Below are 21,818 nucleotides of genomic sequence, written 5' to 3' on the forward strand. Positions count from 1 at the left end.
GCTTTGAATTAGTCCCTGCTTTAGCTGTTAGTTTTCCCAATGAAGCAGATCCAAATATCCCTACTGAAACACTTTGGTTCCAACAGGACGGCGCTCCTCCACATTTTGATATTAATGTCAGAGAATATCTCGATGACATATTTGCAGGACGCTGGATTGGACGACGTGGTACAATTGAACGGCCGCCAAGATCCCCAGACTTAACGCCATTAGATTATTTTTATTGGGGATATATGAAAGACAAGGTTTATCAAAATAGGCCGGCTAATATTGAAGATCTAAAAAGCAGAATTAGAGTGGAATCACATAACATACTGGCTGAGGCCATTCGGAATTCCGTATACGGGTTTTACTATCGCCTAGGAGCCTGCCAAGTAGAGGGAGGAGGCCAATTTCAGCATCTGTTACGTTAATTCATCCGTAGATAGCATTAAATTAGGTATTTGTAACTTTTCAAAAGAGTTTCTTCTCATTTCGTTGTAACCACAAAAAAAAGGGTATGGTCAGAATCCATTTTTTATGAGCTTTTCAATGAGCCCATACACGACATAGGTTTGCATTTTAAAAAAAAGTTGGGGAGGGTTGCAACTGAGGGGTTGAAAAAAAAAAATCATTTTATTGCCAAAAAATGCGTACAACGTGAAATCAACTGACGTGTTTCAGCGTTTTTTCCCTAAAATACTAGTTAAAAAGATAGTAATTTTATTCCGGACTTTTGCGCACCCCTCTATAGTACAACACATTAGAATAAATATTTACTGAGATATGGAGCTACAAAAACACAAGCCCTTAAAACGGACAAAACCTTTGAAACAACCAATTATTTCCTGATGTTTTGCTTCCATGATGAAGTTCAACGAGTTTTGTTATTTTGATTTGTGCTTGGCAAATAACAGAAATCACGATACGGTGCTTTAAGATAGTACGATAGTAAGATAGTCTTCTCCGAACTCTGACCAATCCACAAATATTTCTGGCTCAAACCTCAACTGATGTTACTCATCTCAATTCAACAACCGAAATCGCTGCGATCTATCATTTCTAAACGCTGACATTCTTCCGGAATTCGTTCCGGTCTCTTTTCTGATAGAAAGTCCCTTGTACAGATGGCGCAACCTCTGCCACCTGCCACCGATTTGTCAAGCTAGAGAGATCTGAATGGTAAACGCAGTGAATTATGGACTCGGAATCGAAAATGGCCGTCGAAACATCTCTGAGTCTGGATGAAGTCCAGGCGATAAATAATTTCCATTAGAACGGTTTCGACTCGGTCCTGCTTGAATCGTACGAAACGATTAGGGAATGTGTGCCGAGAATGGGATATTTTTAGAGATACGAAACTAGCGACAGTGTCACAAAACGGCTCTAATCTAATTAGAAGTCAGTAGTAATAGTGAAACTCCTCGACCTGGAGAATGAATTTAATGAAACTCACGTTTCCCGAAACAAAAACCGCACACTCTGCGCATGTTTCGCCGATTTCATTGGCATCATCGGGAGATCGTTCGTATTTGCTCCAAAGAGCTGTTGACGGATCGTCGAGTAATGATTGATTCACAATTGAATTCATCGCTGCGAATGGATTACTTTTATTTGAAATGCTACTTAGGAGGTCTCTTAAAAAAATAAGGTGAATTTTGCGGACTACTAACACTCGATTAGCGATTTTTTTAGGATGGCATCAATATAATGCAGTTGTTTCCTCGCCATTGCTCGTTCGTAATTTTTTGGCCACTGTATTCACCAGATTTGCCCCCCTGCGACTTTTTTTCTGTTCCCAAGATTGAAGACACCCATGAAAGGACGGCGTTTTGCGACATACTAAAAACTGCATATCAAAACTCTGGCACAAATGTATTATATCTGAGGGGGACTACTTTGAAGAGGACAAAATAGAAATGAATATTTTTTGAAAAAGATGAAAATTCACTTCATCATTTCAACAGACCTCGTACTTCTCAATTATTGCTTACGACGATTTTTTTAATAAAATATCGCAGTGATATCCTCTTCATTGAACTCAAAAATATCATGGAAACACCCTGAACTTTGAACAGAATGCAAAAAAAGGAGAATAAAAAATACTGCAAATAACAAATCTTATGAATGAATTCTTCAAGAAAAAATATTATAAATGTTTGGAAGATATTCAAAGATTAAAATTGACTATGAAAAATGATAAAACTATGTATTGCGAATTACAAATGTTATAATACAAAACAACCAATACAGAATATCATGGTTACTTATGAAGAATAGAGGACCCAGTACAGATCCTTGATGCACTCCATTAGACATCAGTCTTTACTGATATGGACATAATATTTGATGAAAAAAGTGCTTTTGAAAATTGTAAGACAGTTATTTCGAATTACCACAGTTCTTTTATACAACGGATATATGGAAATACTTTGTATTATCAATGTAAGACGAATTGGAAACTCATCCTTTCTCATCTCGTTAATAGAAGCAAATTATTTTATATGAAATTTGGTAGTGTTTTTGAGAACTTAATTCACCTCATTTTTGAGCAGACTTCTACTATCATTAATAAAAGGTACATTTTGATAAAAAACGCCGATAATCATATTCTAGATATTCCCCTAAAATAAGAACCATAAGAAACCTCCGAGCATAGGAATGATCCACTAATTTTTCAGCATAGTCCCACTCCTTAACTGATAATTTTTTGATATACAGAGACTTTTTTATTAGCATTCATATCTTAATACAAATTTGATTTCAATAAAATCTACAGCTTTAGGTATTGACAATATAAATATCAAAATGATTTATTTAGTGATACCACACTGTATTGATTAGGTTAAACATATTTTCAACGAGTCCTTCAGACAGGGTATTTTTCCAGATGTTTGGAAGGTTGCTAATATAATTCCAATTCCGAAAAAGAGTGACCTACGCCCTATCAGCATTCTGCCCTCATTATTTAAAATATTCGAGAAAAATGTTTTTCGTCAAATAAGAGCTTTTCTTGAAGAAAATCGAATACTCTCATACGAGCAGTCTGGGTTTCGCAAAAATCACGGAACACAGAACAAAAGTCACCATTTTAGTACTGCTTGATCAAAGTAAAGCTTTTGATTTAGTTAATTTCGATTTACTCATCAGCAAGCTCAAGTTCATATGATTCGATGACATTTCTCTTAAATGGATGACCAGCTATCTTACAGGCCGATCACAGTCGGTCAAACTGGATTATTACACATGGTCATCCCTAAAAGAAACAATCTCAGGTGTACAGCAGGGAAGTATTTTAGGACCCTTGATGTTTTCAGTGTTTATTTATGATTACCCCACTTTCTTATCACATTGTCAAGTACATCTATACGCAGATGATATACAGTTATATTTGTCTCGTCATAACAACGATACAGAAAGTTGCGTGGCAAATGTAAACAGAGATTTGCACAAAACATTCCTATATCCGGAGAATCATGGACTGAAAATCAATCCAAATAAAACTTTGGCCTTATGCATATAGTCTCTAAGATAAATAGTAAAAACTCATTGTAGCTTTAGGCTCACTCTCGATAACGCAGACATTGACAGGGTAGTCAGTGCTAAAAATCTTGGCGTAACCATAGATAGCTCTTTGTCTTTACATGAACATGTGACAAACATTTTCAAAGTATCATTCTTCAAACTCACATCGTTATATAAATTCAAGTGTCAGTTATCAGAAGAAATGAAACTCAGGTTAGTTAAAGCTCTTATTTACCCCCATATCGAGTATTGTTGTTCGGTGTATTACAATTTTTTGCCGCATTATAACAAACAGAAGTTACAACGTACATAAAATGCTTGCATGCGATTCGTATGCTGTATACCATATGGTGAATATGTCACCCCATTTTTGTTAAAAATGAAGGAGCTGAATGTGAGGTACAGAGTCCAATATTTGATAAAAATGTTTAATTTGCTTCAAACTAAAACACCTAGTTATTTATATAGTTTATTAAGCAGGCATTCTGGCATACATATGGTCAATTTGAGAATTAACTTATTCAACATACTTAGGCACCGTACTTCCAAATTTCAAGGTTGTTTTTCTTATATAACCTCTTCTTATCCGAAAGAAATTTTACCCCTTTTAAATCATAATATTTATCAATTTAAGAAAAATAAAATCACAGATGCTTACAGCTCAGTGCTAATTTAAAATTCATTGTATGGCAGTACAATGAAATTGTTAAATTGACCAAAATAATGTTAAGACTATTAAGAGTTATTAGCCACTATTTGATGTATCATTTTCTTCTCTTCTCTATTATTGTTATGTTAGTAAATAAGTATGTTTATAATTATTTTCGTATACTCACTGTATAATTTTTGAGAGGGGTGGAAGATAGCCTTTGGCTAACCCTTTTCCTTTTATGTATAAATATATTTTTATGTATAATAAACGATATTATTATTATTATTCGAGAAATTTTCAAGTTAAAAATTTAGTAACGGATTTCCAGTTTTCTCCAATAAATTATACTGTTTTCGGAAAATTAATAATAGCTTTTCGAACAGGTTTTTGAGTGGCTTAGCAAAAAGACAAGGGCAGTAAACAATTCATATTTTAAGGACAGTTTTTTGCTACTGGAAAATTCGGAAAAAAGTGTTATATATAGTTCTTGGTAGGTATTTAAATGTGTCTATTTTTATGAACTGACAGATATTTTTCTTTCATAAATTGCATGCAATATTACATTAAAAAAAATCAAATCAGTTTTTTGTAATGTCATCAAATCGGTCAACATTTTTTGTTTTTCAGCACTTTCCGACCTACCAGTTCCAAAATTTTCATGTTGCGACATTAACCACAGCTAAATTGACAAAAAAGAATACTTAACGTAAAGCTCTCGATTAGCTATTGAAGCAACACAAAAAAAAACAAAACACTGTTCGCAAAACAAAACAAACCCTGGCCAAGCGCGATACTTCGATACAACTTAGCCCTATCAGCGTGTTAATATGCGCGTGCAAGAGAGTCACGTATAGATACTCGAGCAGCAGCCAGCACACCACAGAACACACAGAACACGACGAAGAAAAAAGAAGAAGAAGAACAAACAACAACAGGGGTGGCTTTCGCAATGATGATCGTGGTGGTGGATTTACCGTCGCAAAGTTTGCAGCGCTTCGCGCGTGGTTCTCCTTGACCGGTGCTAACGGGCATGATCCTCTAGCAGAAGGGGGAGGCTCATAGAAGAGGCACTTTCTCAACGGGGGCGCAAACTCCAACCCTGCGTCTTCGGCGGTCGGCCATCGGCGAGGGTGTCGTTATAGGTCGACGGCGACGACCGACTTCGAGAAAAGGGCGCATAAAGACGACGCTTCGATTCGCACGACGACGCCGGTCACTCTCAGTTACTTACTGACGACGGCTGCGACGAATACGAGGCGTCGGCTGGCGAGCGGAGAGGCGAACGACGCCGACCGTCACGACGGTGATTTCGGGAACGAGCCGCGTTACCAGATCAGACACGACTGAGGGGTTCTTACGCACTGGAGTTTTTTCCAACACCAAACCGTTATCTTAACACCTCGACACGTGTTTCGATCACCAAGTGATCATCTTCAAGAGGAAGATCAAATGGAAGTTTGTATTTGTGATACAGTGTCTCACGAAATATTAATAGGAAGATTGAATGAGACAGGTATTCGCGATCCAGCGAATATTCTAGTAATAACAACAGGTGTACCGCAGGGAACAGTTCTAGGCCCCATTCTTTTCCTTGTGTATATCAACTCAATGGCATAAATTGAAGATTTCCAATGTCATATTGTTTCATACGCTGACGATACAGCAATTTTGTTTACTGATAAAAACTGGTATATATAAAGCTGAAAAACGTTTGATAACACCTAGACTGAAAAGTCCCGGGCGTAATGTCTTTTCAGACCTAAAAAACAAAACAGCTTTCAAAAACACAACGTGTATTAACACAAAACTGTTAGATACACGAGGAGAAATGGGTAAACATTTTCCGGTACTGTTTGAATTACTGGAAAAGCTGGCGACGAGCGAAAACAAAACGAAAGAGACGCGTGTTTTGAGTATAAACAATACCAGGAACTTCAGTACGAACTTCTCATGATAGTCGATGAATATTACACCACGCACATCTCAAAATACCGAGGCCAACAGTCTATTGCAGAGTGCAACAGACTGTTGCACTCTGCAACAGACTGTTGCAAGTAGGAAATTGCCAAAAACGACTCTCCTCGATAGGAAGACCTAACAGATTGTATCTGGCCATACTGGCCCGAAAGGCAATGAGGCTGCTGACTCCTTTGCAAAGGAGGGTGCTGCAAGCAGCGCTTCATCGGACCAGAACCTGTCATTGGCATCGCTTTAGGCTTTGCCAAACAATGATTGAACACCTACATGGCAGAATCTTCCAGGATTGGCTCACTCCACCCTTCGAAGCTTGATACCAAACAGTTGTTAGACTAGGGTAGGGATGAACTGCGATGTCTAACAGTCCTTCTTACAGGTAACTGCCATTTGAATCATTATCTGTATCTGTAGAGAAGGGACGGTGAGTGTACGCCCACAGCACTTAGGTCACATGTGACCCATTGTACATCCTCCCAAGGAGTTGTCCTAGGTTATCGTCCATCCTGTCCTTTCCAGGAAGGTGGACTGGTCACTAGGAGATATATCCTTTATATCGGCAGGTGTAGGCCAAGACTCGCCGATAACACACTCTGTTATTGACGATAACTCCGGACATGCCTAAAAGTTTCATCTTCCTGTTCACACATCCTGCATAGAAGTGTGTCCACTAGCCCCATATTATGGAGGTGTTTCCTTAGTTGACAGTGGCCAGTCAGAAATGCTACTGTTATGCGTAGATTTTTCCTGGGCATCGCCAGATAGTTGTTCGGCGCCAGCTTCCCAGGGTCGCCAAAGGTGATCCTGGTAAGATTTCATCCTTTGATTCCAATCCCATCTCTTTAGGGATTCAGCGTGGGTGTAACGTTTGGCTAGTTCCGCAATAGTCGAAGTCATCAGTCACTGGGTCCTAAAATGCTTAGTCCAGCCGCCTCGTTGGCAATACAATTACCTTGACTCATGTCGTGCCCTTTAATCCACCTCAACAAAATTTTATTATCAACCGAGGCTTTGGTTAAATCTTGGTGGCACTCTAGTACTAGCCCTGAGGTAACACGTTGTCTGTTCAAGGCTAAAAGGGCTGTCTGCTACCAGTGCAGATTGTTATGTTTTTACCAGAAATTCCTTTCCTGGTTATTTCTTTTGTGGCGATTGAGATACCAGCCAGTTCTGTTCGAACCACGCTGGTATTTTTCCCATTCCCCACTTAATCTTCAGGCTTAGTGATCTGGAGTACACTCCACATCCTGACCCTTCTTTGGTTTTTGAGCCGTCTGTGTATATGCGTATTGCATTTGTAGCATCTGAGTCTATGCTCTGTTTCATTTGTATTTTGTAGAGTTTATTAAACGCAAACATGGGTTCAATTGCATCCCTGGTTGCCTGCAGCAGAAGTTGCGTAGTAAGCGCTTCTCGCCATAGGCTCAGTATCAATTGACCCGTTCCTACTTCGAGGTTTACACCAGCAGTGCGCAATCGTAACATGGCCACTAATGCAACCTTCTTAACGTACAGGTCCAGAGGGGTCAGATCACTAACTAATTCCATTGCCGTTGTTGGTGTTGTTCTCATGGCTATTGTGATGTTTAAACAAGCCAATCGCTGAATTTAATATAATTTTTGGATGGCCGTTGCTTGTTGCTCGTTGACTTTCGGTCCCCTTGCAATGGCTTCGTACATTAACATAGGTCTTATCATTGCAGTGTAGATCCAGGTGACAACATGGGGTGAAAGACCCCATGCGCGTCCCACTGTCCTCCGACATTGCTCATAAGCCACATATGCTCTTTTTGCTCTAATCTGTAGGTGAGAGTCTTATGTTAGCTTCCTGTCGAGGAATGTACCAAGGTATTTCACCTCTTCAGAGAAATTTAGTTTCTTTTTGAAGATTTCTGGAGGTTTCAGCCCGATAAAATTCTTTTCCTGGTGAAAAGGCCCATCTCAGACTTCTTAGGATTGATCGACAGTGAGTGTTCCTTACACCATGTTTCTATTAATTTGAGCCCATCCTGCGCTCTATCGCACAGTGTGTTCACAAATTTGCTGGTGTCATCTGCATATGCAATTGTTTAGAATTCATTATTGTTGAGGTGAATAATCAGGGTATCCAGAAGTTTGTTCCAGAGAAGGGGTGACTCCTCCCTGTGGACATCCCCTCATGACACTGTGATGTCTTCTACATTGATACTTATTGCTCTACTAGGGGTACTTTCCTGGAGTGTAGTGCTGGGTAATTGTTGGACCACTCACCATACAAACTAATCGGATTCGTCAAGAAGATGGGGCCAAATTCGGTAATAGTAATGGATAACGCTTCTTATCACAGCCGATTAGTAGAACAGCTACCAACTATGACCACCAGAAAAGCAGACATGCAGAGATGGTTAGGACAAAAAAGAATTCCATTTTCCGGGGACATGGTTAAGCCCGAGCTTATGAGTGTCATTAAACAGCATCGTGACAGATATCGCCAGCATGTGGTGGATACAATAGCTCGTGCTGAGGGCATCACCATTTTGAGACTTCCTCCTTACCATTGTGAGTTAAACCTGATAGAATTAATCTGGGCTCAAATTAAGGGTTACGTAGCTCGTGAAAACGTGACATATACAATTTCTGATGTCCAACGTTTATTTGAACTCGCAATGGAACGGATACGGAAAGAAGATTAGGCTAATGCTGTAGCCCATGTGATCAAGAAAGAAGAGAAAATTAGGACATTGTTTTCGACCAAATAATAATAGATTTAAGTGTGACTGGGGATTCCTCTTCGGACGAGTCAATGGATTCTGAAACCTCATAAGCATAACATAGGTAATTATTTCTTTGCTTTGTAGTTCTCTTTCTATATAAAAGGAACATAATAATTAGTTTGTAAATTTTTCTGTTTATTTTTGAAGTACTGTATTAGGCATAATAAGAAAATGTAATCAGTTTTACCACTGACACCAGGTAGCGCCACCTACTATAACAATTTTTACGTGATAACCTATGTGTTTAAATAAATAAAAATATTATTTTGGTACGCCTCTGCAGAGTTGGTAAGAGGATTATCCTTTGGTCACTTCAAGTGTTATAGTATAACTGTAAAAGCGGTGAATGCATTAAGACTAACGCCATCTAGGTGTTAGAACCGAGACTTTTCAACACACGTAGTAGATATAAATGAGAACAAAAGCAAAAAACGGAAAAATCTGCCGAATTGAGAGAGATATTGAACATATTTAAGGCCGCTGCTAAATGAATCAACTCTTTAGTTTTGTTTTCAAAATAATGTACTAAAGGCGACAAGTAGGTTGGCGAAACATGCTTCTGGTGTTGTGGCATGGTTATGCTTCTGGTGTTGAAAAGCGGATGATTGCACCTCTTTCCAGTACAGAACTGGATCCACCCGTTATCACTATTATTATTAACGTAAACGGCGGCGCCATATTTCGAAATGCACCAACAGATGGTTCGAGAATAGAATGCATACGGTGAAAGTGATAAAATATGATTTTATAGTTAGCGGCAGATATACATACGGATGATGTAAGCTCCAATGTCGTAACAGTGGAAACGCAAACGATGACTCATCTAAGATAGAGAGAGAGAGAGAGAGGACATTTTCATATTCGAGCAAAACAGCTATTTTCACCAAATTTCAGAGTTGGCCGCGGTCCTTTCGGTTTCGGGCGGATCTTGTTTGTTTTTACAATCCGACAACTGGCATGCGATCTATTTCAAACTCCTTAAAAACAAATTCATTTACTCGAAATATTGTAAACTTTGCGCTGCTACATGCTTGCACTGGTTGTTCGATTTCGGACCGGTTATACTCGGCCTTGAGTTCGAAATTATGTGCGGATTACGCCGATTATAAAATTCAAAGAGATTTGAGAAATCGCGGTATAGTCCATGGGCCTGACTCATCATTTTCTTGCGATATGGCCGTATAAATATCGATACTTTGTCCTTAGTTGAAAACAGCGAAAATGATAGTCCGACAAAACATCTAAAATTTTCTAAACTGATAATAATAATAAATGGGCCTTATTCACTGACATACATTGTTTATAAAGAAGAAGTAGATACAAAAATCAATGATATGACGAAGTTCAGCGGACGATGTTTTACAACTTAAGCTAGGGGATAGCATGGATTATATAGAAATATAAAAATAATCACCTAGTATACATTGATAAGTGAGTAGTTCATGAATCTTTGTAAAACTAAGAAAAAAAAAACAAAGGCTATACATTTCAAAGTAAATATTAAAAATCTATTAAGCTTAAATAAAGTAAAATACACAGCAAAACATACACAAAAGGGAGACAAAGGGAAAACCATATGAGCAAGGCATAACATGAATATATTATCTATCCAAGAGGCTTCAGATATGTTGCAACATTTTTTTTTAATTATATAGGGCCATTCAAATTCGTACATGGGGATCTCGTAAACGATAAGAGATAGAGTGTCGGTTGAATTATGGCAAAATTGCGTATTTTAGAAACCTATTCAATGATGTGAAGAAATCGAATATAGCTCTTTTGGTTCTGGAAATATACAGGAAAAACCAAAATCACAAATTATTTTTTTGCCTATATCTTCTTTATTCGCAGACATATTGAAAATCTGTCCATATTTTCCTATTGGCACTTGATGTGGGCTCTCAGAATATATCCATGAATCTTTTATACAGGGTGTCATCTGACTTGGGCCACCCCCACCTTTGAATTTTTAAATACGGACCTGTATTTTTGTTGTAGTTTTTGGCTCGTAGACGTTCACTTCATACTGAGAAATTAAATTCAATTTTATGTTTCGGGATTTTTCGGTAATATTCGATTATAATTGTGTCAATTATTCTCTTTTAAATTACGGTCCTGGAAATTGGTTGACTGAGTTGAATAAAAACATAATAGCAACTTTCACGTCTCCCTATGCATCGTAGAGTTTTTCGAGAGTTTTTTTTTCATTTTTGGGTACATATTCATATTTTTTCCATTGCTCTAAGCGTTTTCCACAATGAACTTCGAATAAGAAAACCTTTTATGATTATCTGAAACATATCTACAACAAAAATATATTTTATGTGTTTGAATAACATCCGAAACGAACACAACAATTATAATGAAAATTGAAACTAAGTAATTTATATAAAAAAAAAATATTGTTCAATAAATGTTCGAATTGGAGTCCTTCCATTTCGAGACAAATAATGAGACAATAAGATGGTCTGCAACATCACCAGATCTTACTATTTTGGAATATTTTCTATGGGGGACATTGAAAAATAGGATTTACGCTGGCAGAGAGATAGAAAATGTGGAAGACTCGAGATTGAGGATTTTGAATGATTTCGCAACAATGCAGCAAATAAGTGTATTAAGGGCAATAAATAATATGAAAAACCGAGTTTAAAAATGTCTCGAAATGGAAGGACTCCAATTCGAACATTTATTGCGCCAATAATTTTTTTGGGTACATAAATTACTTCATTTTGATTTTCTTTACAATTATTGTGTTCGTTTCGGATGCTATTATTGCTATCATTTCTTTTTCTGCTTATTAAAACACATATAATATATTTTTGATGTAGATATGTTTCAAATAATCATAAAAGGTTTCCTTATTCGAAGTTCATTGTAGAAAACGCTCAGAACAATGGAAAAAATATGAATAGGTACCTAAAAATGAAAAACAAAACTCTCGAAAAACTCTACGATACATAGGGAGACGTAAAAGTTGCTATTATATTTTTTTTCAACTCAGTCAACCAATTTCCAGGGCCGTAATTTAAAAGGGAACAATTCACACAATTATAATCGAATGTTACCGAAACATCCCGAAATATAAAATTGAATTTTATTTCTCAGTATGAAGTGAACGTCTACGATCCAAAAACTACACGTCCGTATTTAAAAATTCTGGCCCAAGTCAGATAACACCCTATATAAAAGATTCATGGATATATTCTGAGAGACCATATCAAGTGCCAATAGTCAAATGTGGACAGATTTTCAATATGTCTGCGAATAAAGAAGATATAGGCAAAAAATAATTTGGGATTTTTTGGTTTTTCATGTTTATCTCCAGAATCAAAAGAGCTATATTCGGTTTCTTTACATCATTGAATAGGTCTCTAAAATACACAACTTTGCCACAATTTAAAACTGAGAAAAGCAGGCTGTCGAATGTTTTGGAATAATAAAAGTGTGACGGTTTCGTATCCTCGAATTATTCTGAGATTTGAAAGTTTTATATCTTTCATAAATATAATTTGACTTTTTGTAAATGAGGAATTTATGTGTATTGACGAGTAGGTGGAACTGCCAGGTTTTTGCAATCGATAACCAATGTGACTCCTCGAACTTGGTGGATATATGGTCCAAGTTTCTCACACCATAAGAAAGACGAATGCAATTGTTTTGTATTTTTTGTAAGCGATTTACATCAAATTGTATCAAAGCAGGCCCGTAGATTATATCGCAATATGCTAATCTAGCAAAGTTTCAACTTCAGTTTGGAAGTCATAATATCTCTACTTTGATAGACTTGACGTAAGATACTGTACGAGCTACGACAAAGTGAATTTATATGTTTGTGAAATCTCAGATCAGCATCTAGCCACAAACCCAAGTTCTTGCTTTCTGTAATTATTTGTAGAAAGTCTGTCCAAGTTTGATTTCAATTCTTCCTTCAATTTCTCACCTTTTGTGTTTCGGGCCAAAAAGTATCAGCTGAGATTTTTGAGAATTCAATTTCAGGTTATGGGCTACAGATAAACCCAGTAACTTTGGTAGATCGCTGTTAATTTTTTCCATTGCCACCTGCCAGTTACTTGGAAGGAATCGATAATATAGCTGAGTGTCATCTGCATAGTTATGAACTGTGCAATGATCAATTATTTCATGGAAGTAAGATATATATATAGAGAGAACAGAATGGGGCCAAGGATAGAGCCCTGAGGTAATCCATAGTCACCAAGTAAAGCACTAGAACACTTTCCATCCAGACATACTGACTGAGTCCGATTTTTCAGGTAACTTTTCAATAGATCTACATTCCCTTCACTAAATCCGAAAAATAATAAAATAAAATAATAAAAAGTGACAGCACGACAATGTGTTTGTTCACATTTGGCAATATAATTCAACAAGACTACTATCCCATGAAAAGTTCGTGGGCTAACTCACAGATGGAGCTAATAGTATTGAATCCATATGATTTTTAGTTAGACCTAACCTTCAAAAGACACCTGTACACATTTCACAGCTGTCGGACTATTAGTTAGTAGGATAGAACATTTTGAGTGAAGCAACGTTCGTTAGTTTGAACAAAGTAGAGAACGATGCACGCAGTGGAAGCCCCAAAAAGCATGTTACCGACGAAAACAAGAAAAAAGTCTACAAAATGATTTTGGATAACCGCCAAGTGAGTTCATAGGTTCAAGAAGTACGCAGGCGAAAAAATTGCTGTCTGCAGACACTTGTTCAAAGCCTGGGTATGGGCACACAAAACATTCTAATAGAGAGCAATATTAATCGATGAAATTAACGTACAGCCCACCGACTAATCGGCAGTCTATTCGGTTGAACGATAATAATGAAAAATAAAAATGAAAACATAACATCTGCACAAAAGATTCATTGTTAAATATTTATTTCGAGACGTTTTATTTTCGAAATGTTGATAATTAGCGAGGAAAAGACGTCGAAGGACTCTGCCAAACCGTTTAGTTTTTGTGGGAGGCCGATTTTCCACGCATTTCCCGATCTTCAAACAGGATTGTTAAGTAAGCAGGTGAGCGTCGATTGTTTTTTGATTCCAATGCGAAACGTGATGGACAATGTTAAAAACATGAGATTTTTTTCGAAAAAACGAATCGTTCAGTTCAAGATCGAATTGCTTTTAAATTTCGTTACTCGTTGAGAAGCATTCGTCTTATGAATTTCCTTAAAAATATTCATCGGGATTGTTTGACAAATTCAACTTTTTGGGGCCTCATTTAATATCGAAATCCACTTCAGATGTTGAGATGCAACTCATATTTCATTTCTGAAAAGGAAATGAAGACAAAAACGGATTACTTTCGAAGTTGAAAATATATTTAACAATAAAGCTGAATTCTGGAACAATTATTCAGAATAGTTAGAAACATTGTCTATTTATTGCAGTTTTAATAAATTGTCTTGAATATGTTTTCATAACCCACCAACTATTTAATATTGTTCTTCATGTTTAAAGATTTCTGTACTTGTGTTGTATTCTTCAATAGAGTGGACTGTATAATCTGAGCTGATTTAATTGAGAATTTTGATTGAATAAAACGAATGCATAACTAAACTACACTGTATTACGCTCGACATTCAAATTAATTCTCAATTAAATCAGCTCAGATTATACTGTCCACTCTATTGAAGAGTACAACACAAGAACAGAAATTCTTCATGGTCCTTCGAGCCGGATTTACAAAATTTAATAAAAAGAAAGAAATTCGTGAACAATTTTCATATGAGTAGAATTATTAAATGAAAGATCTAAACTACTAGATGGAGATGTCCACTAGATGGAGCGACATTTTGTTGTTTCGCTCTAACTCAGGAAGAGGAATGAAATACTCGAAAGAATTCCGATGATGACCACTATCTTGCACTGATGAGTGGCTAATGAGCCCGAAACCGGTTGCAAGTGTGCCCGTTCCAAAACTGAAGGTCGACCCTTTCAGTTGTATTGGCATATGCAGGAAATTTTCTCAACTCAAGACATTGTTGCTTGTTCTGGTTGAATATTATTACCAAAACTAGTCTATCCCATTACTTCTTCTACAAGTGTGTTATAAAGTTTCAATATCTGAATTATTGGCAATCAATACATGTTAAATACTTCAGCATCAACCATTCACTAATGAAGACTGTGTAAAGATTCAGACCAATAGAAATAAACATGAAATTGAGGCTTAAAATAAAATATGCAATATTTTTGTCTGTGAGTGTATATTGTTTAGCAATTCTGTGAATGATATCTGATTCAATTCCATAATGAATGTTTGGAATACTGACTGAATAGAGAAAATTGTTTATGTATAATTCAGTGCTCATTTAAAAGTATATGTTTTGAAAGTATTTTCCTTTATGTAATAATTATGTTTATATAAAGGTAGCTGTTTCGAAATGACTTTTTTTCCAGTTTGTGTCTAAAAACGACTTCTCTGCCTGATCTACACATCTTTGGGAAGAGTTCATTTTCAAATTGATTGCATTATATTTTCTATGAAAGATTCTCACATTTTTTTGCATAAAGATTGAAAAGTAGGAAGTCAAAACCTTTCTTTTCCAAAAATGAATCTCAAAATGCAAATACGTTTCAATTCAATACATTTCAAAGGTGTGAAGTACAGAGAAACCTTAGGCAGAAAAGACATCCTCTAAAATGAAATATATTTACATTAAAAAAACAACAACAAAGAAATGCCTCATTACAATTATCAAGGACAAATATCAGATGGTACAAGCGTTGGGGTGAAAAACATACTGAAGTACATTTACCTCCGCAGAGAACCAAATCAAAATGCAGGTACGTAGACCTTCCTCCGAGGAAAAAAATTACTACTACGACACAAAACGCGATCAGAATATTTAAACATTATTTATAATGCCTTACATTGTCTGCAATGAGATACGAAAAGCCGGTTTGCCAAGTAAAAAACGAATAAATAACGAATTGTGTTTGTATACGTGCTGTCATAAACAACTGATTTTCGGACAACTGTCAAATGTAGCACTCGAACTGGGATAAAAATAATTTTTCACCGCTCGCGATGGTGGATTTGTTTATGGATATATCGATACTCGCAGAATATATGCCATTATTCAAATTCAAAGTTTCATGAGGCTACTATTTGAAAAGTGTGGGCGGGTGGCAAATTCTGAATAGACACAAAATAGAAAATAGGACTTGCCTTCAATGATGTCCCAACATGTCCGCTCCCGCTCGCTTGTTTCACACAAAAAGGGCGGTTTTTAAGTTAATTCACACGGCACCGCGAACAGAATTTCTGATTATTTTCTTTGAAATACACATTTGGCCACACAACAACTAACCAACTTTCGCCATGTTGCCGTCAGTGCTACCATCTAACGCGAATAAAAAACAAAAAGTAACAACTGGTGTAGTAGTAATAAAACAAAAAACACTAGATTTTTCTAATTGTGTGAAATATTTATGAGTTTACGCTAAAAATTATATCGTAAACGATACGCCTTCTACATGTCAACATCAATCAAATCTTTACATTAATCTGAAATCATCAAACGTAGATTAGTGGATACTTATTCATGATAACAGGAATTCGACGAGAGCTTTTTCAAAAATTGGAGTGAATAATAGCCCGCCTGTGCGAGCTCAAGGCTCGCACAGGCGAGCTATTATGCGCTGTGAATGTGCAGGCTCGCACACTATCAGGATTATCACTATCAGGGACACAACTGCGCTGTATAAATTAAACATTTTCAAATGTTTTACGATCTCCTTCCTCGTATATGGGAACTTTTAATTTTTCTGGTAGAGTCAAGAAAAATTGATTACGTAGTGTTAGTGACGCCACAAGTAACTTCTATTGCAACGATTAGTAGTATCTTTCAAGTTGATTAATGTTTTTTCTTTTGACTGTAGAACCTTCAAATTTGTTGGATCTTGACATAGTATTATGTACAGCGATATCTCCAAATAATTTTTGGATTGTACCACCATGATAATAATAGATTACCACGTACCATGTTTCTGTCAACTTACCACGGTGGTAATTGTAGCTTTCCAAATGAGGAGTGATGAGCTCAAGGCCTTCTGAAGAATTGCATGAACACTAAGTTTTATATCAATTCAATTGGTTCAGGGCCCTGGAACCAGAACTGGGACCGCCTTTATCCAAAAGACCACAGGTCTCATTCTACGCTGATTAGGAGACAGGACTTTAGTTCAGAATGTAAGATTTGATAATGAACTTGTTGTGACTCAGTGAGGTCGACATCTCCACTTAGGAAGACGCAATGCTCGAAATAAAAGATAAACGAGGTTTCCAACGCTGTCAGTTGCAAAGCCAAGCTTCCACATCAATCGCCAACGAGATGCGTTTCTTTATTTTTGATTGTCGAGGACTAAGTTCTCTGCCAATCTCATAGATGGTGCCTTCGTAAGGGGAGATGCCATTGCCCTCACTTACCCAGGGTAAGTGAGGCGTCTCCAAGGCGTTCGATAGAGTCTGGCACGTGGAACAAATTTTGGCAACACAAAACCAATGGTGAGACTAATCCATTCTTTTCTAGCTGACCGACGATGCCAATGCAGAGTAGGGTAAGAGCTATCCACCAGCGACTTCTGGAAGCAGGAGTCCCACAAGGCCAAGTTCTATCCCCACACTTCTTCTCGGTGTACACAGCAGACCTGGCTAAGCCGGAGAACAACTTCGACAAGCTGGACGACACAGCTCTACTGGCGAGATCCACCCACCACAACAAGCGAACAGACTGGAGAAGTGGGCCAACCTCTGGAAAATTAGTTTTAACCCTGACAAAAGTCAGTCCATTCGCCTGGAAGAAGGTAGGTACATCCGGAAGGAGACGTTGTCTCCAACCGACAGGAGATTCCGTGGATAAACGAAGCAAGATACCTGAGACAGGAAACTAACATTCAGGTCCCATATCTAACAGCGGTTGGGGCTGGCGAAAGCCGCTCGACATAACCTCTAACCCATTATCGGACAGTAACATGGATTTCTAAGTAAAACTGCTCCTTATCAGGACCATCTTACTCCCCATCATTCTGTATGCCTCCACTACCTGGGACCAGTGCGCAGAAACATACAGACGCCAAATCAAGACGTTTATGAACACCTACCAGGGGCGGCCATGAACGCTCCCTGATACATACTCAACCGATTCATCTATCAGGACCTGGATCTTAGCACCGAGTACATGGATGTGCTCATGAGAACCCCCGCCGAAAACATCTCCGAGAGTATCCGGACACATCCCAAACCATCGCTGAGTGATCTTCACGACGCACTGAACAGGGATGAGCCCAGATTTCGCGAGAGGGACTAGCACATGAGGCCGACAATGCAGAATTAGAGAACAGATCCGTGAGTCGTCGTCTGGTTCCTGTATGTACAAACATTTTTTTTCAGATACACACACACACAATCCGGTTATAAAACACGAACATTAGTCCGCGACACACAACACTCGTCTGCAGCTACGTACAGGAGACCACCACCACCACATTACAAACAGTGAAGTCAGGTTTTACAAATTATCAGATATATGGGAGTGAAGCATTGGAGGCTGACTTCGACAACAGGTCAGATTCAATCTTGCTGAAGTGCCAAGCAGTAGGTTGAGGACCACTTGGAAATGAGTGAGAGAGGACGGATTAGATGGTGGAATGCATTTGTGGTTCAACCTAACCTAGAACTACTGATGAAACCTATGGCGGATCAAAACAGCGCTGTCTGGTTTTGAACTACGAGGGTGATCTGAAAAATTTTTGACCTAACAAAGATACAAGACATTTTTTCAGGTTTTCTTCCCAACATAGTCGCCTTTTAACTCTACACACTTCTTCCAGCGATGCTCCTATCTCTGTGACCCGTCCAAATAGTACTCGGCGTTTTAATCTGCAAAATAATTGTTCACCAAGGCGATTGCCTCCTCATTTGACGAAAATTTGTCCTTCGAGCGCAATTTTCAGATGAGAGAACAAAAGAAGTCGCTTGGGATTAGATCTGGTGAGTAAGGCGGATGGTCAAGCAGTTCACATCGTAATTCGTGGATTTTTGTCATAACAACCGCTGTGGTGTGAGATGATGCACGATCTTGGTGGAAGAGAATTTTCTTTTTTTTTTTGGAAATGTGGCCGTTTTTCCCGAGTTCTGCCTTCAGTTTGTCAAGTAATGATGCCGAGTATGTTTCTGTAATGGTTTTTCTTTGTTGAAGATAATCGATCAAAATAACTCCACGACTATCCCAAAAAACAGTAGCCATGACTTTCCCAGCCGAAAAAACAGTTTTTGCTTTTTTGTAGCAGGTCCCCCTTTGCAGTCCACAGTTTGGACTATATTTTTGTTTCATCGACAGTAATTAATTAGTGCCAAAACTCGAATTTATTGCGCCTAAACTGCGCCAACAGAGCGTTGGTCTAACGTGAGCAAACGCGGCACCCAACGAGCGGACAGCTATCTCATGCCTAAATGTCGATTAAATATGTGACAAACACGTTATTTTGACATGTTAATAACCTCTGCTACCTCTCTCACTTCAATTCGGCTGTCGTCTAGCACCATTTGGTGAACTTCGGCGATGTTGTCGTCGGTAGTTGCAGTTTTTGAACGTCCCGTATGTTCATAGTCTCCTAAGCTCCTAAATCAACGTTTAAATTCAGCTGCCCAAAATTTCACTGCGTTAAATGATGATGCAGAGTCCCATACATGGAATCTTTGATCTGTGTAGGTGTATTGCCTTTCAAAAACAAATATTTAATGACAGCTCAGTACTCGATTTCCTCCATTTTCATAAAAACACTCACGTCGACTCAGTCAAACGACTGTTATATAACAACTGCGCGTCCAAAATGGCTGAAACTTTGGTGAATAACTGTCAACAATTGAACAACGAAATTTACTAGCTTTCATTTATGAGTGCTGCCATCTTCATGTTGAGGTCGAAACTTTTCAAACCCCCCTCGTATAAATTCATTGTGTTTGGACTCTAGTTTTCAGCTATTTGCCTTGATTCCATGAGTACCTAAATAAAACAGAAACAACCTTATATTCAATTCGGATTTACATCCAAAAATTCAGCTGAACTGGGTCTGATTACCTACGTTGATTTTCTGTCTGCTCTGTCTAAGGGTTTGCAAGTTGACTCTGTGTAAACTGATTTCTCCAAAGCTTTTGACAAAGTTAATCATGAGCTATTGATCCATAAACTGGTGTTGATGGGCAAATATTGCAGTGGCTCAAGAGCTATCTTACGGAAAGAACACAAATTTTTAGAGTTTATCATTACTATTCTCATACCATCGCAGTTACATCGGGTTCCACAAGGTTCACATTTGGGACCACTGTTGTTTAACCTTTTTATCAACGATCTAATCAGCTGTTTCTATGAAAGTGAAGCTTTGCTATTTGCCGACGATTTAAAATGTTTTAAAATAATTAAAAGTGAAGCTGATACATTGTGTCTACAGAACGATATAGATTGCCTATCCAACTGGTGTTCGCAAAATGGTATGTGTTTGAATACATCCAAATGCCAAATTCTTCACTTTCATCGAACACATCATCCAATCATTTTTGAATATAGTATAAATAATCGGACCTTACATTCTGCTACTGAAACCAAAGATCTGGGTGTGATCCAAGACTCCACACTTAGCTATAAATCACACATTTCCGCTGTGATTCAAAAATCTATGAAAATGCTTGGCTTTATAAAGAGAACCACTCGTGTTTTCACCAACATCACTGCTATTAAATCTCTTTATTTCTCCCTGATTAGATCTCATCTCGATTATTGTTCCACAGTTTGGTCCCATCATTACGTTACACAAAAAGTGAAACTCGAAGCTGTACAGCACAATTTCCTGCGATATATTGCCTTCAAGATGGGTGTATACTATGACTATACTGCATTGGAGTGCATTTTGAACAACATACCTTCTCTTGAGGCTCGCAGAAAACATAAAGATTCAATACTTCTATTCAAAATTATCAACGGACTGAGTATCAGTCCCGAGCTTCTCTCTAAAATATCTTTACATGTCCCCAGTCGTTCAACTAGACAGGTGCAAACGTTTTACGTTTCTTTTCACAGATTCAATTATTCATATAACGGCTTTATTCCCAGAACTCTTCGATTGGCTAACTCTTTAAACAACCATCAAATCTTTAATATATCAGTATCCCACTTTAAAAATCATATTCTACACTTAAACATCTAATACTATCCGCTTGTGTTGTTGTATTGTGTCTAGTGTTACTTGCCTGTAAGAATTATATCAGTTCATTTTGTTATAGATTTTTTTTTTAAATAATCTACTTGTTATCTTACTTCGGAATTGTATTTTTCTTATAATTTACTTTTAATCCACTGTATTGCATCAAATAATAAATAAATAGATATTTTCCAAACGATTTATTCTAATACAAGTGTATATGAACTGTGTGTACATGTCATGTAAATAGAAATTTTCGAAATAGCGAAATAATAATAACGATTTATACATTGTCGGTATAATCTAAATGGACGAAATCCAACGAACAATCGGAACTATTTATAAAAAATAATTTATACGAATAAATAGATGCCAGAAAAGTGCGAATTAGGCTAAAGTTCTCCTGAGTTAGTCAGGGAAATAGTGACTTTTTACTTCATCTATCACTTTGCACCACTCCAGAGCGTAGCCATCTGGGTCTTCGAGGTAGTATTTTCTATTAGGCTGAAAAAAAAATTGAAAATCAAACACAATTGCAGAAAGGCCGTTCTACATTTTTCTCTGTTTATATTTCTGGATGAAATCTATAAAAAAATTATAGAGGCAATGTATTAGGCACAAGTATTGTTGAAAATGGGCAATTACGGCCCTGTCCACTTTTGAAATTTCAATGAATTACATCATAATCTATGCTTACCCTCCAAAAGACATT

General features: G+C 37.4%; 2 protein-coding genes across 5 annotated transcripts in view; both read right to left on the reverse strand.

The window, feature by feature from the left end:
• LOC111505915 (uncharacterized) overlaps positions 1-16,262 on the reverse strand; it is a 99,270-nt gene extending 83,008 nt beyond the window's left edge. For 2 of the 3 annotated variants that reach the window (XM_074172196.1, XM_074172191.1), the window contains exon 1: positions 16,077-16,262. Coding sequence is in view for 1 of the 3 variants with exons in the window: in XM_074172185.1 (XP_074028286.1) it covers positions 5,131-5,188 (58 nt within the window). In the remaining 2 variants the exon portion in view is untranslated. Of the gene's footprint in view, positions 1-5,130; positions 5,390-16,076 lie in introns of those variants that run through there. The other variant, XM_074172185.1, reaches the window with a different exon arrangement.
• A 5,029-nt stretch (positions 16,263-21,291) lies between these two features.
• Positions 21,292-21,818, reverse strand: part of Pdk1 (Phosphoinositide-dependent kinase 1) — a 145,110-nt gene continuing 144,583 nt past the window's right edge. For both annotated transcript variants that reach the window (XM_074172219.1, XM_074172216.1), the window contains exon 6: positions 21,292-21,610. In XM_074172219.1, the coding sequence (XP_074028320.1) occupies positions 21,515-21,610 (96 nt within the window). In that variant the 3' untranslated portion in view covers positions 21,292-21,514. The remainder of the gene's footprint in view (positions 21,611-21,818) is intronic.

This window comes from Leptinotarsa decemlineata, unplaced genomic scaffold, assembly GCF_025532065.1.
Source record: "Leptinotarsa decemlineata unplaced genomic scaffold, Ldec_3_MD MMD2_P_RNA_scaffold_12, whole genome shotgun sequence".
Classification (NCBI taxonomy): domain Eukaryota; kingdom Metazoa; phylum Arthropoda; class Insecta; order Coleoptera; family Chrysomelidae; genus Leptinotarsa; species Leptinotarsa decemlineata.